The sequence below is a fragment of the Mustela erminea genome, chromosome 10 (genome assembly GCF_009829155.1).
Source record: "Mustela erminea isolate mMusErm1 chromosome 10, mMusErm1.Pri, whole genome shotgun sequence".
Taxonomy (NCBI): Eukaryota; Metazoa; Chordata; class Mammalia; order Carnivora; family Mustelidae; genus Mustela; species Mustela erminea.
The window spans coordinates 71,993,994-72,007,240 of record NC_045623.1 but is presented as its reverse complement, the minus strand read 5'-3'; the positions used below and the strand labels follow the sequence as shown (position 1 = coordinate 72,007,240).

The following is a 13,247-nucleotide window of genomic DNA, read 5'->3' as shown; positions in this document are numbered from 1 at the left end:
TAAGGAAAAGTTATTTCCAAATCATGATAATTTCTAATTATTTGTAGTAAGTAGATCACTGAATTCTTTAAATCCCACAGAACTTTTTAGTAGAGCTGCTAACAGTTTCAAGTTGAGTAATTTAATTTCCTTTGCTGTTCAAGGTAACAGAGGTCTGTTAATAAGCAGATGAATTGGCCGATGGGTAGGAGCAGATTAGGGAGCAGGAAAAGCACGTATTTGTAGATATTCACAAACATATAAACAAATCTGAATGAGGGACAATAAGCCTCCTCCAAAAATACAAATGAATCAAATATTATCTCTTAAAGTCTGATATTAAATCCAATACCTAAGGAAAACCAAACAATATTGGAAAAAAGTTCTATAGGATATTTATGAGAAAATATTAATATCTGGGTTTAAATCCTAATTCAGCCACTTACACTCCCACTGTGGACTACAAGAGATGCTTAACCCAAACCTGAGTCTTCTCATTTGTCAAAAATGGACGTTATCATCCCAGCCCTACCTAATTCATAAAGGTGTTATGGGGAGTTATAATTTCTATAAAAATATGTGAAAATCATAACAGGCTATATAAAATACAAGCCATTATTTATCGTAAAAGTTTAGTGAAAATAGTTTTCCAAGGCTTTGAATGTTTGGTAGATAAAAATTTACTGAAGTCAAATGTTCCTTTTTTTCATTTTCCCCACACAAACACTTGAAAATACTTCCTAATTCAAAAGCTGGCATTTTTTCTCTCATTTGGCAAAAACAAACCCCCTGCCCCCCCGCCCCCCGCTGGCCCCGAAGGTTTCCAGTGGAACTGAAATGAGTTTGACTGTTTTTGTTTAAGATTATCAACAAAAACCTCTCCAAATTATGCAGTTTCTATGCCAAAACACATTCTTTATGCAGCACAGTTTTAGGAATATATCATATGTGAACAACTGCCGGGCCACAAACAGGATAGCATATTTTTTCTATCCTTTAGGAAAATGTGAAATATTTTTAACATGTCCTTGTCCAGTGGTAGATTTCAATATAACTTTTTAATAGCGGCATATTCTTAAAAACAGGGAGAAGGAAGCTCTACTAAGTAATGTTTCAGAAAGCATATTTCAGATGAGTCCCACAGTTAGCTACATCATCATCATAGTAAATATCATTTACAGAGGCCTTACGAGGTGCTAGGCATGTTTCAAGCCCTTTATATTTATTAACGCATTTAATCTTCATAGTGACCCCATGAGACTGGTAATGTTATCTTCATTTACAGATGAAAAAACTAAGATGTAAAGAAATCTGTTCATTTTTCTAAGGTAAGACAGTATTAGGTAATGGAAGTGGAAAGGAAATCTAGCAGTGGGATTCCAGAGCCTGTGTATCTAACCACTAGACTATTTTTCTGGACAGTGAGTAATTCACAGGCAGTAAGATCAATAGCTAAAATAGTCATTAGCTAGCAATTTCCAAAAATATTTAAATATATTTAAAATTTTACTTTGTTTTTATCTTGGGTTGAGATCTCTAAAGGAAACCTTTGTAATTATTTTTTAGAATTTACCTGGTAAACCTAAGATTGGTTTCTTAAGATAGTGTATGTGTGCATGTGTGTGTGTGCATACATACCTCTCTGACCGCCATCTAAATGTGTCTTCTCAAAAAGGTAATTGCTCAATCACATTCATTATAATTTTCAAGAGCTATAGAAAATTGGTAGATAAAAATTTACTGAAGTCAAATGTTCCTTTTTTTCATTTTCCCCACACAAACACTTGAAAATACTTCCTAATTCAAAAGCTCGCATCATCTTGCTACTTCTGTTGAATTAGGGTAACTTACTCTAAATTCTACCTCTAACAACCCCCAAGTCAAAAAATATATATGTGGTTAATTTATAAAACAGATCTGTGCTAAATCTAAAACAAATAAAGGACAAAATAAACGTCCTAGGATCAAAACTGGTTTTATAGGACATACACTCAAACTAAATTTATTTTTATTTCAAAAATAATATCTTCACAAGTAAGAGAAGCCATATACAGAGTGGAAGTGGGCAATATTATCAGAGACTGAGGTCATGTGTTTAGTTTCACTTGTGAAAGCTACATAAAACCTTTACCAAAAGGCACACTTGTATACAAGGTTAACAGGATTTTTAAAAAATAGAAATAATGATGCTAAGGCAACTGTGTACGCTTGGGTGGATTTGTGCATACAATGACGAAACTAATGACAGGGAAAGGGAACTAAATCATTTTAAGCATTTTGTCAAGTACAATGCTAGTCACTTTGCGTCATTTACCTACAATATTTGCATCATTTACCTAATGTATTCTTCATAATAACCATCCCAGATAGGTATCATTCCCATTTTATTAATGATAAAAATAAGGTTCAATATGTCCAGATAGCATCACAGAACAGAATTCAAACCCAGGTATATGTGGCTCTTTCCATATGCTGTACAACCTACCTAAATTAAATAACTAGCAAATCTGAAAGTTATACCAAAAATCTGAGTAATGCGGTTTCATTTCTTAAAATAATTTTGAATATTTTTACATTTATTCACATAGCTCATATTCCACTTTTTGCTCTCCAATCAGACTAAGATTTTTCAAAATACTACTTTTACATTGGTTTGGAATTTCATTTATTACAGTTACCTTTATTGATCACCATGCATTGTATGAGGTGCTCTACATGGATTAACTCTTTAAATTGTCATAACAACTGGGGGCACATGACTGGCTCAGTCAGTAGAGCATGCGACTTGATCTGGGGGTTGTGATTTTGAGCCCCACTTAGGCATGGAGATTACTTAAAAAAAATGTTTTTTTTTTAAATAAATGTCATAACTCTATGAAAATATCTTCCATTTTACAAGTGAGAATACAAGTTCAGAGAGGTTAAGTAACACAGAGGTGACAAAATCAGAGAAAGAAATCTGAGGTTTGTTCAACTTTAAAACCAATAGCATTGCTATTGTGCTAGATGGAATATTTTTGAAATTGCAAATTCATTTTCCCAGATCATTTTCAAAAAGCAATTATGATAGCACTTCATATATGTCAAAGAATGTCCACACTTATTTTTCCTATTTAATTCTAACACTTCTCTGAATAATGTAGGGCAGTATTTATTATTTCACAGGTAGAAAAAAAAATGAGGTTCAGAAAAGTTGTGGAGGAAGTATTTTTTCTACTATGCAATGTTGCTGTCAGTCTCTTGGAAGGACTTTCTGAAAAGCTATATATATATGTAAATTCTTCCTTTGTTCCTTCCTTTGATCACTAATTTTATTAAAAAACACACAAAAACTCTAGTGAATAACGTGTTTCATTGTTAAAAGTCTCCAATAGAATACACTTATTCTCAATTCTATTACATGTTCAAAGACATTAAAGGTTTCCTCTCACCTTATTTCTGAATTATATCATACACTAAACATCTTTAAACTAATGCAACAGAAATACAGTGATGCTCATGACAGTTTTTAACTTTAAGCCCTTTTTTTTTTCTGATATTAATAGAGCCACTATACTCTATTTTATTTAGTATTTGCTTGGAATACCATTTTTCCATTCCTTCACTTTTAGCCTGTGTGTGTCCTTAAATATAAAGAAATATAAAGCGGGTCTCTTGTAGATAGCATATAGTTGGGTTTGTATTATCCATACAGCCACTCTATGTCTTTTGATTGAAGAGTTTAATCCATTTACATTTAAGGTAATTACTGATAGGAACGGCCTTACTTTGACATTTTGTTTTCCGTATTGTAGTTCTTTTGTTCCTTTATTCCTCTGTTGTCTTCCTTTGTGTTTTATTGATTTTTGGTAGGGATATACTTTATTCCTCTTTTTATTTTGTGTATCTTCTGTATGTTGTGTGTGTGTGTGTGCGTGTGTGTGTGTGTGTGTGTATTTATTTGGCTACCATGTGACTTGTTAAAGTGATTTACAAATTTATCTCTATGCCCATGAAAATCTTAATGGCACTTTTTTTTTTTTTTAAAAACAGAAATAGAATAACATAACAATCATAAAATTCATACGGAACCTTTAGACCCAGAATAGCTGAAGTGATCTAGGAAAGAACAAAGAAGCTGGAGGCATCATACTTCCTGATTTCAAACTGAATTACAAAACTACAGTAATTAAAATAGTATGACACTGATATAAAGAAAGAGTATAGCAATGAGACAGAGTCCAGACATAAAGCAACACATATATAGTCAACTGTTCTTGGCACCCTCCTGCCAAGAACACACAATGGGAAAGGACAGTTTCTTCAGTAAGTGGTGCTGAGAAAACTGAGCATCCATATGCAGAAATGAAGGAAGTTCCAACCTTATACCACACATACAAAAAAGGTGGATCAAAGATTTAAACCTAAGACCTGAAACTATAAAATTCCTAATAGAAAACAGGGAAAAACCTTCTTGACATTGATCTTGGCAATGATTTCTTAGGTAAGACACCAAAAGCAAAGGAAACAAAAGTAAAAACAGACAAATGGAACCATATCAAATTAAAAAGTTGTCTGCATGGGAAAGGAAACAATCAACAGAATGAAAAAGACAACCTATAGAATGGGAGAAAATATTGGCAAACCAGATATCTGATAATATCTTTGTTAGTAATAACAAAGTTTTAGTTCTCGAAGATGAGTAAGTTCTAGAGAACTACTGTATGGCATGGTGTCTATATTTAATACATAAAGAAAGGGACACAAGGAAACTGGAATGTGTTGAACATGACTATTGCCTTGATTGTGTTGACAGTATCATAGGTGTTTGCATAGGTCCAAACTTATCAAACTCTACATATTAAATAGATACAGTTCTTTGTATACCAATTATACATCAATAAAGCTGTTTTTAAAAAGAGAAATGTTAGTGATGCTTGAATGTGTAGTTACTCAAAGAGGGTAACTAGTGCTCCACAGAAAGCACATTGTCTTTTTACCTGGAACTATCCCATACATCATTTCTGGTTACCATGAAATTTCAGGTTAAAATAAATCTTCAGTGATGTTCCTTTCATATACTTCCACCAACTTCTACCTTAGTTTATGAAATGATCTCTATTCATTATTAGTGTTTGGATGTTGGAAAATTGCCCAAGGTTTTACTACATTAATGTTAATTAAATTGGGGTCGTAATCTATAGCAGTTCTCTGAAGAACTAGCCCCACCATTTAAAAATGTTAACTGTAACAGGCTGAGTTTTTGTAACCACTTACTTGTTGAGAGGAAGAATTGGGTTTAGATTCAAATCTGAGCTTTACCATATACTGACTGTATTTATCACTAGCCAATCATAGCAGTTTGATCCTTGGTTATCTGGTCTTTAAAACTGAGATTACTTATACCTACCCTAGCTCACAGGGCTGTTGGGAAGATCAAATAATATAACGTATGTATATCATCAAGTACAGATGGTGTCCTTACATAAGTATGACTTTAATTCCCTTGTTTTAAGAATTTTAAAGATGATGCTTAGATGAGGATGAGAATTTAAAAAACCAAAAAATTACCCTAACTGCCCCCCCCCAATATACTGCAAACATTCATATAGTACAAATTAGAGCAGAATGCATTCTCTTCCATCAGGTTCATTTACTTGATTTAGCATAACTTGAATGCAACATACTAAGGTTCAAGATATTAGCTTAAAAAAACTATTTCATTGAGACAGTTTTGCTTAAATATTCATTTAAATGCCTTAATATACCAACTCTTAATCTAGAGAGCCACAGTTTCTAGATTGAGTACCTTAGTTACATCTGAAGGCTGGAAGATGGAAAATTATTCAATCCTTCAGTCAAAAATTTGCCTCTGCGTGAATGATAAAACATAAGACATTGGGAAAGAACATTTAAGGCTCTTCTTGGGAACCATGTAATTTGCATTTCATAGAAGGGATTTAATTAAACTCCATTGGAATAGAAGGTGCTGGAAACAATTGCAGGCAATTGCTTGCTTGGTCCACTGCCTAACTCTGTACTTATCACCCCTTGCAGCAGCTGAGTAGGACCTGGCCCTTGGCACCTGAATGCTGTACATTTCAGTTGCTTAGTCAAGTAACAGCCAAACAAAAAGGCCATCGTATAATTTATTTTTTCTTAATTTGAGAGTACTTTTTTGAAAAATAGATTGCACTACATAAACACTAACTCAACTGATGAACCATTTCTTTCTTCTTGAGGACCATGGTTCAACTAGGATTTTTCTCTCTTCCTTTGTCTTCTCTTTTGGCTACTGGTGTGGATAAACTAGCTGAAAGCAAGTCCTATCAGGTCTTCTTATTCCTTCTGTCCAGGTAGCTGGGCTTTGTATCATTTTTAGTGGCCCTTTATGTATTTTTTCTTTCATGCAGTCATTCAACAAACCTTGTACAACTACTCTGTGCCACAGATACAAAAGTAAACAGGGCCCTAGACCAATAGAAAAAGGCATACAAGAAAGGCATTTGTAATTCAGTTTAAGTGCTATAATAAAGGTATGCTCAGATTGTGGTGCTGGAAACACAAAGATGAGGAAATACTCCTGAGCTAGAGAAGCCTACATAAAGCATAAGACTAAAAATAAGGAAATCCTTGGACACTATATTAGCATTGCTTGTCTGATCCTCCATCAATAGTCAAAATGAGCTCCCTGAGTTCAAGAGTCCTGATTTATTTTACTAATTCATGTTCAGTACTTTTGTGGAGGTGATCTATAGAAATATAGCAAAATGTACTTTTTTGAATCTCTTATACGCAACACACATTTTTCCCCTCAAAAGTAGAGTTATTTTTAGTAAAGAGAATAAGGACTTAATATTAACCTATAAAGAACAAGGTAAGTGTAGCAGTATATATGCTCATATCTGTTCTGTGTTGGGTTATTTCCTTCCTACTTTAATAAAAGTCCTAGTGATTTTCTAAGGCCTATACTATCCAGACCATCTAGTAGAATACCAGCTAATTTCAATTATCATTAGTTACTAATTCCTGAAGTATATGACACCTTTAAGAATTAATTAGGACTTCCTTTTAATCTTTATAGCATTTCTATCATTGATTACAGTACTTCTCTCAATATAATAAGTAAATTAATGTCAGTCTCCCCCCATGAACTCAGGTCAAAAACTACGTTTTTGTTTATCTTTGGATGCTGAGTCAGTGCTGTGCAGATTGCCTAGAGCAGAGAAGACCTTTGATAATATTTTTGAACGGATGAATATTCACCAGTTCTGGTTGTCTAAGAAATTTTATATTACCCAACTAAATGCATCACTCAGAGATAAATAATAACTCATAACAAAAAATTGGGTTTCCTCTTTTACCTCTTTATTTTGTACATGAATTTCTAGCTATTTCCCTAATTATAATAGAAATATAATTCCATTATTATTCCTAATTTCTAAAAGAGTGGCCCTCTAACATGCTAGCCACCAGAGCCTCCACAATAAGCAAAACATGCAATTGCTTGAGGTTCCTTCCGTCAGGGCACCTATAATGGTCCTGTACCAATTAGGACAAGAACAGCAGACAGCTTTCATTTGTTTTTCTCTCACTTCATTATTTTATCTGATTTCAAAATCCATTCTCTACTTCTGAATTCTCCTAAGTTCTAGATCTTTAATTTTTAACTGATTACTAAATATTTCCTTCTATCCCACTTCTCCCCTCATAATAAAACCTGATCAATATTTAGTTTATTCCATCTTGGTTTCCTTTCCTCAAAAATCATTCCCATCTTCCAATGTCCAGCTCAAAGGTCACCTCTTCCAGTGCTGTTCCAGGCCTATCATTCTCTTTGCCCTTCTTTTATTTTGCTCAACCCGTCTTCCCAAAGGTCTTGCACTCCTGCGGACCATCTCCAGTGACAGCCCGTGGAGTTTCCTGAACAACCATGCTCTCCCCCATTTTTATGCTTCTGCAAGTTCTGTTTCAAGCTAGAATGCCTTGTGTCCCCATTCTTGTATTATATCCCCATTCCTGTAGTCTTCCATTGTAGAGGTTACCAACCACTATAAATGTTGGAATACAATGTTGTTTTTTCAGCAGACTCTTCACACGTGCAGGTATGCACACACTCGTATGTGTAAAAACTGATACACTCTACAACTAACACAGTGCTCAGTAAACATGTGATGAATGGGTGGATGATGCTTAAATGTGTAACGAGCCCAAGATCCTAAGGTAAAATTAGGAAAACACAAAAATTGTAAAATAGTGGAGTCCCTTTGGAACACAGTTGGGCTGTTCCTCAAAATGTCAAACACGGTGTTTCCGTATGACTCAGCAATTCCACTTCTACGTTTACACTTGAGAGAAATGAAAAGATATGTTCTCACAAAAACTCATGCACAAATTTCATGCCCCAGTGCTCTTCATAATATCCCCAAAGTGGGAATAATATAAATGCTCATCAACTGAGGGTTGTGCACCCACATTAAGACTGTTACTTAATCACCAAAGGAATAAAGTACTGATGTGCATTACAACCCAGATGAACTATGAAAAACATTATGCTACACAAAAGGTCACATATGGTATGAGTCCATTTATATGAAATGCCAGAACAGGCACAGAGACAGAAAGCAGATTACTGGTTGCCAGGAGGGGAGGGCAGAAGGGAATGGAGAGTGATTGCTGATGGGTTCAGGATTTCTTTCTGGAGTCATCAAAAATTTTATAATTAGCTAGTGGTTATAGCCACACAACTCTATGAATATACTAAAAACCATGCAGATGTATACTTTTAAAGGGTAAACCTTACAGTATATGAGTTATATCTCAATAAAGCTACTATTGGAAAATGAACACAAGAAGGATGCTCTATCTGCTCCAGATTTTTAATCAGGGGATTAATCTTTGAAGTTACAATACAACTCTGCAGCCTAGAACTTATTTATCTTCCATGTTAATCAATTACACAATTACAGCAATATTGGAACATTAAAAGCCTCTTCTAAATTAACCCCTTCATCACCTTATAGATAAGAAAACTTAGCTCCAAGAAGGATAAATGACTTGAACAAGATTGTATAGCTAATAGTGGGACCATGAAGACTTCACTCTGTCAAATCACAAATCTTTTTTCTAAGTTGAATTGACATCTTTCTTCCTGAAATTCCCAGGGCTTTTTTTCTTTTTATTTAAAGGACAAAAATACCTTAAAAGGAAGAAGTAAGATCAATTTATCTTTCATATTAAATCCAATGACTATTACTAGATTATAAGAAATATTTTTAAAAGGCTAAGGAAATAATGCATCTTTCTGCTTCTTACAATGAGAAAAGACAACTATTAGTATTTAAAGGTTTTACTTCTTAACAATAATTTAACATAAGAATTCATAGTAATAGGGAGAGCAACAAAGACCACTCCTTCCCCCAGGAAATAGAAATAGATACTTAGCTAAGACACTAGATATATCTGGAAATTTTCTTCATCTGCTCCTTCAGAGAGAAATCAAATGTAATCCACAGGAGAATACCTTTCAGAATATCATATTCTTAAGTTCCCCTTTGAGACCTAATTTTTTGTGGTCTTTCTATAGCCAATGGCAGAAATAGGTGTAATAGGTAACTTTTGATGTAGTTATTCACTTGGGAGATTTTCTATGAAAGTGAAATTTTCTTTGAAGTTTGTATTTGTTCTTTTCACCAAGCAGGACCTTTTAAATGGAAGAGTTTTTCATTTGTTTCCACATGTAAAACAAAAACAAAATCAAAACATATTGTTTCACTGATGGTATTTTTTGTTTAAAAAAAAAAAAAAAGGATTAGTCATTGCTGACCTTCAAAAAGCTCATTGTACAAAACGCCATCCTACAACTTACAGCCAGGGGGTAACTCTGTGATTGTGTAGTGTACTACTTCCTTGACAGTGTCTACATGGACCTGAGGACGGCATGATTGAAAGGGAGTGTGGGGAGCTGAGGGGGTGGGATGGGTGGGGAAGGATCGCCATAATGACAAATACTGCTACATGCTCACTTAGGAAATTCTGGGCTAATTCAAAAAATATTTAATGAGAACTAATTATGTGTCAGACTCCAGACCAGATGCTAGAATGAGAGAGGGTTATGCCAGGATATTTTAGTGCCTCCAACAGGCCAGTGTTTACTCTATCAGCCATACTTGCTAGTTTGCCTGGACAGCTCTGTCTGGAACAGCTGTTCCAGTATCGATAGCACTGCCTTTCACTCCTGCCTTCCTACCTATGACTCTCTAAGTTGGGGAGTGTGAATCTAGTGTAGAGAGTCTCCTCAGCTTATATGACTAACGAAACACCTGTATCTACATGCCTACAGCCATCTCTTAGACTAGAAGTCCATGGAAAACAGTTCAAGAAATGCTGATCCGCTTCATTCTCTTCACTTGATACCTGAGGAGAGTTGGGCCAAGAGAATTAAAGAGACTCAGCAGGAGAATGGCAGGATGGAATAAAGCCTAGGCCTCCTGGCCCCTTTCTCTGGCATACTTTCCCATACATCACTGATTGCCATGCCAGAACACTCTAAACATGAAGTTTAAAAATCCTATTATTATATAACAAATATTATATATTTTCTCCTAATACAAAACAAATCACTCAATTTTACAAGTTAATTTCAACTTAAATGGAGTTCAAGTTTTTTCTTTTTTAAATCATAACTGTAAAACCAACCATAGGTAGAGTCAGTGAGAGAACAGTACTGTATTGTCAACTCTTCGAGCTTGTCAGCCAAGTTTACTTATTTTCTATTCTCTACTTTCCCTCCACTTACTCTGATAAATACGAGGTGACCGATTTCTTCATATCTTCAAAGACTCACTGGCCTCACAGGGGTGGATAAGGCAGGTAGAGAGGAGCTAATTTTATCAACTACCGGATTTTCCAGTACAAAGCATTCTGTATAATATTTTACTCCCCTTTATGGTTTAAAGTGTCCTTTAGGTAAAGATACTACTTTTCCTGGGTCACTTGGTACCTATGAAAACTCTAAAGAGTTTTAAAATACAATATAATCCCTTTATTCTTTCTGAGTTTCTACGTGCTAACAAAAGCTTTTTTCTGAATCTGGTTGCACCAAGAGATAGGACCTTAAAAGAAAATCATGCAAAGAACTCTATTTTTAAAAATCAGTTATTCACATTTTGGGTCACACATGGCCACTGCTATTTCTAGCTGACCGTATTGTAGGTAACTTAGTTCTTTTAAAGAAGAGGAAGTGAATGATTATAGAAACTTAAAAAAACCCCTATTTCTTATTAGCTAAGAAGTACAAGGAGCCTTTTTTGGGGAGGAGAACTAAGTAGGAAATACTAGTAAAATACGGGTTTTAAACTTAGGAAACTAATTTCTGTATAGTATATCTTTTTTGCTTATTACCAAGAAAAGGGAGTCCATATTAATCTTAGACAAGATAACCAATCAAGCAGATGAAAAGAAAATCACAAGGTGATTAAGGCAGACCATTTCTAGAGAGAATCTATTCTGGGATTTGTAGATGGAGATATGAGCTATATGTGGCAGAACATTCTTCTCATAATCAGATTGGAAGCTGTGATTACGGTGCAGAGCTTTGACTTTTAGAACAGAGCACTCTCTTCTGTGATTAAAAATAAAAGGACTGCCTGTGATAATTGACCATTTGAAGCAGTAAACTTATTCACATCTAACTATTCAGAACCACCTGTTTAAAAAAAAAAAAGAATACAGATATTGATCACATCAAACGTTTTCATTGAGAAGTTGACACAGACACCCATACAGTTTATCATGGATGGTCTCAGAAGCTTTCCTGTGTATGAGAAACAGAACTACAGGCCTTTTTGTACAAGTTCCTGTATATCTTGTCCATGCTGTTCTCAAAGATGGGTCGGTGGGATTTCCCTTTATAAGAGGCTGCCCTGTTAGACCAGTATTCACCATCATCCAAATGGAGAGTGCCACGTGGCCGCTGAAATGAGCTATAAAAAAGGATATAAAATATTAAAACTGGTGAAACTCAATGAGAGGTAGTATTATATAATTCAAATATTTACTGAGTACTTTATGTGTGTGTGATACTCTGGGCTGCAAGAAATAAAAGACAATGAGGTCTGTGCCTTCAAAGAGTGACCCTACTTGTATGAAACTATTACAAAACACTAAAGTGAAAATTGTGCCTGAGAGAGTTACGAAGAATGCTGAGAAGGGAGATGCGTGTGATGTGGTGAAAGCAGGGTGCAGACGCTGTGGGAAGGCCAGTCTTGAGAGCTTCTGGCTTCCCCAGTTAGGCAGACCTGAAACCGGGTAACAGCTCCTTTATAAGCTATGGACCCAAGGGCAATTTATTTAGTCATCCCAAGTCTCAGCTTCCTTTACTGTATTTTCTTCAGTGTTGTTTAAAAATCAAAGACAAGGGGCATCTGGGTGGCTCAGTCGGTTAAGCAGTGGCCTTTGGCTCAGGTCATGATCCCAGGGTCCTGGGATAGAGCCCTGCATCGGGCTGTCCACTCAGCGGGAAGACTACTTCTCCCTCTCCCACTCCCCCTGCTTGTGTTTCCTCTCTTGCTATCTCTCTCTCTGTCAAATAAATAAATATAATCTTTAAAAAAAAATCAAAGATAATATGTGTAAAATGTATAGTATAGTGCTTACTCTGCACACAGACATTATTAACCACAAGGCACTAAACAACTAGGTACTCCATATTTACCTAAAAATCTGAGGACACTCTGAAGTTGGTAGCTGTGGAAACTGAAGCTCAGTCAAGGGACTTGCCTATGGCCACCCAGCTAGTGACTGGCAGAACAGAAAGAGATACCACATCTGTGGTCTTAAGGCCCCTTCCACTATGGCACACTGCTATTGTCCTCAAGGAGGAGCAGGAAATTAGCCTGAATATGAACAACTTCTAGAAAATGGAAAACAAGGCCAAAAAGTGTATTTGAAGTGATAGGGATCCAGTTTTGAGGGTCTTGAAGAAAAAAGAGAGAATAGATAGGAAGCTATGAAATAGACCAGGACTAATTATAATGGTAATAAGAAAAGGCAACTCCTTTTGAAAGTTTGATAGTACTTTTAAAAACATACCAAAGTTACAATTTTCACTAATATTAAGTTCTGGGATTAACATATTTGCCAGAAACAAAATGTTGACTTTTTCAAGGACTGAGGTGTTTTTTTTTTTTTTTTTAAATAAATAATTGACTTCAAGAAATTAATTACTTGTTATAGATAAGACTCTCAGGCATGATAGAGATTATGAAGTTTGTACCCTATAAAACTGT

At 35.1% G+C, this 13,247-nt stretch overlaps 1 protein-coding gene across 3 annotated transcripts in view; it reads right to left on the bottom strand.

Moving 5' to 3' along the window:
* Positions 1-4,867: 4,867 nt before the first annotated feature.
* Positions 4,868-13,247, bottom strand: part of SPATA6 (spermatogenesis associated 6) — a 150,835-nt gene continuing 142,455 nt past the window's right edge. For all 3 annotated transcript variants that reach the window (XM_032301775.1, XM_032301776.1, XM_032301778.1), the window contains one exon: positions 4,868-11,942. In XM_032301775.1, coding sequence (XP_032157666.1) covers positions 11,762-11,942 — 181 coding nt within the window. In that variant the 3' untranslated portion in view covers positions 4,868-11,761. The remainder of the gene's footprint in view (positions 11,943-13,247) is intronic.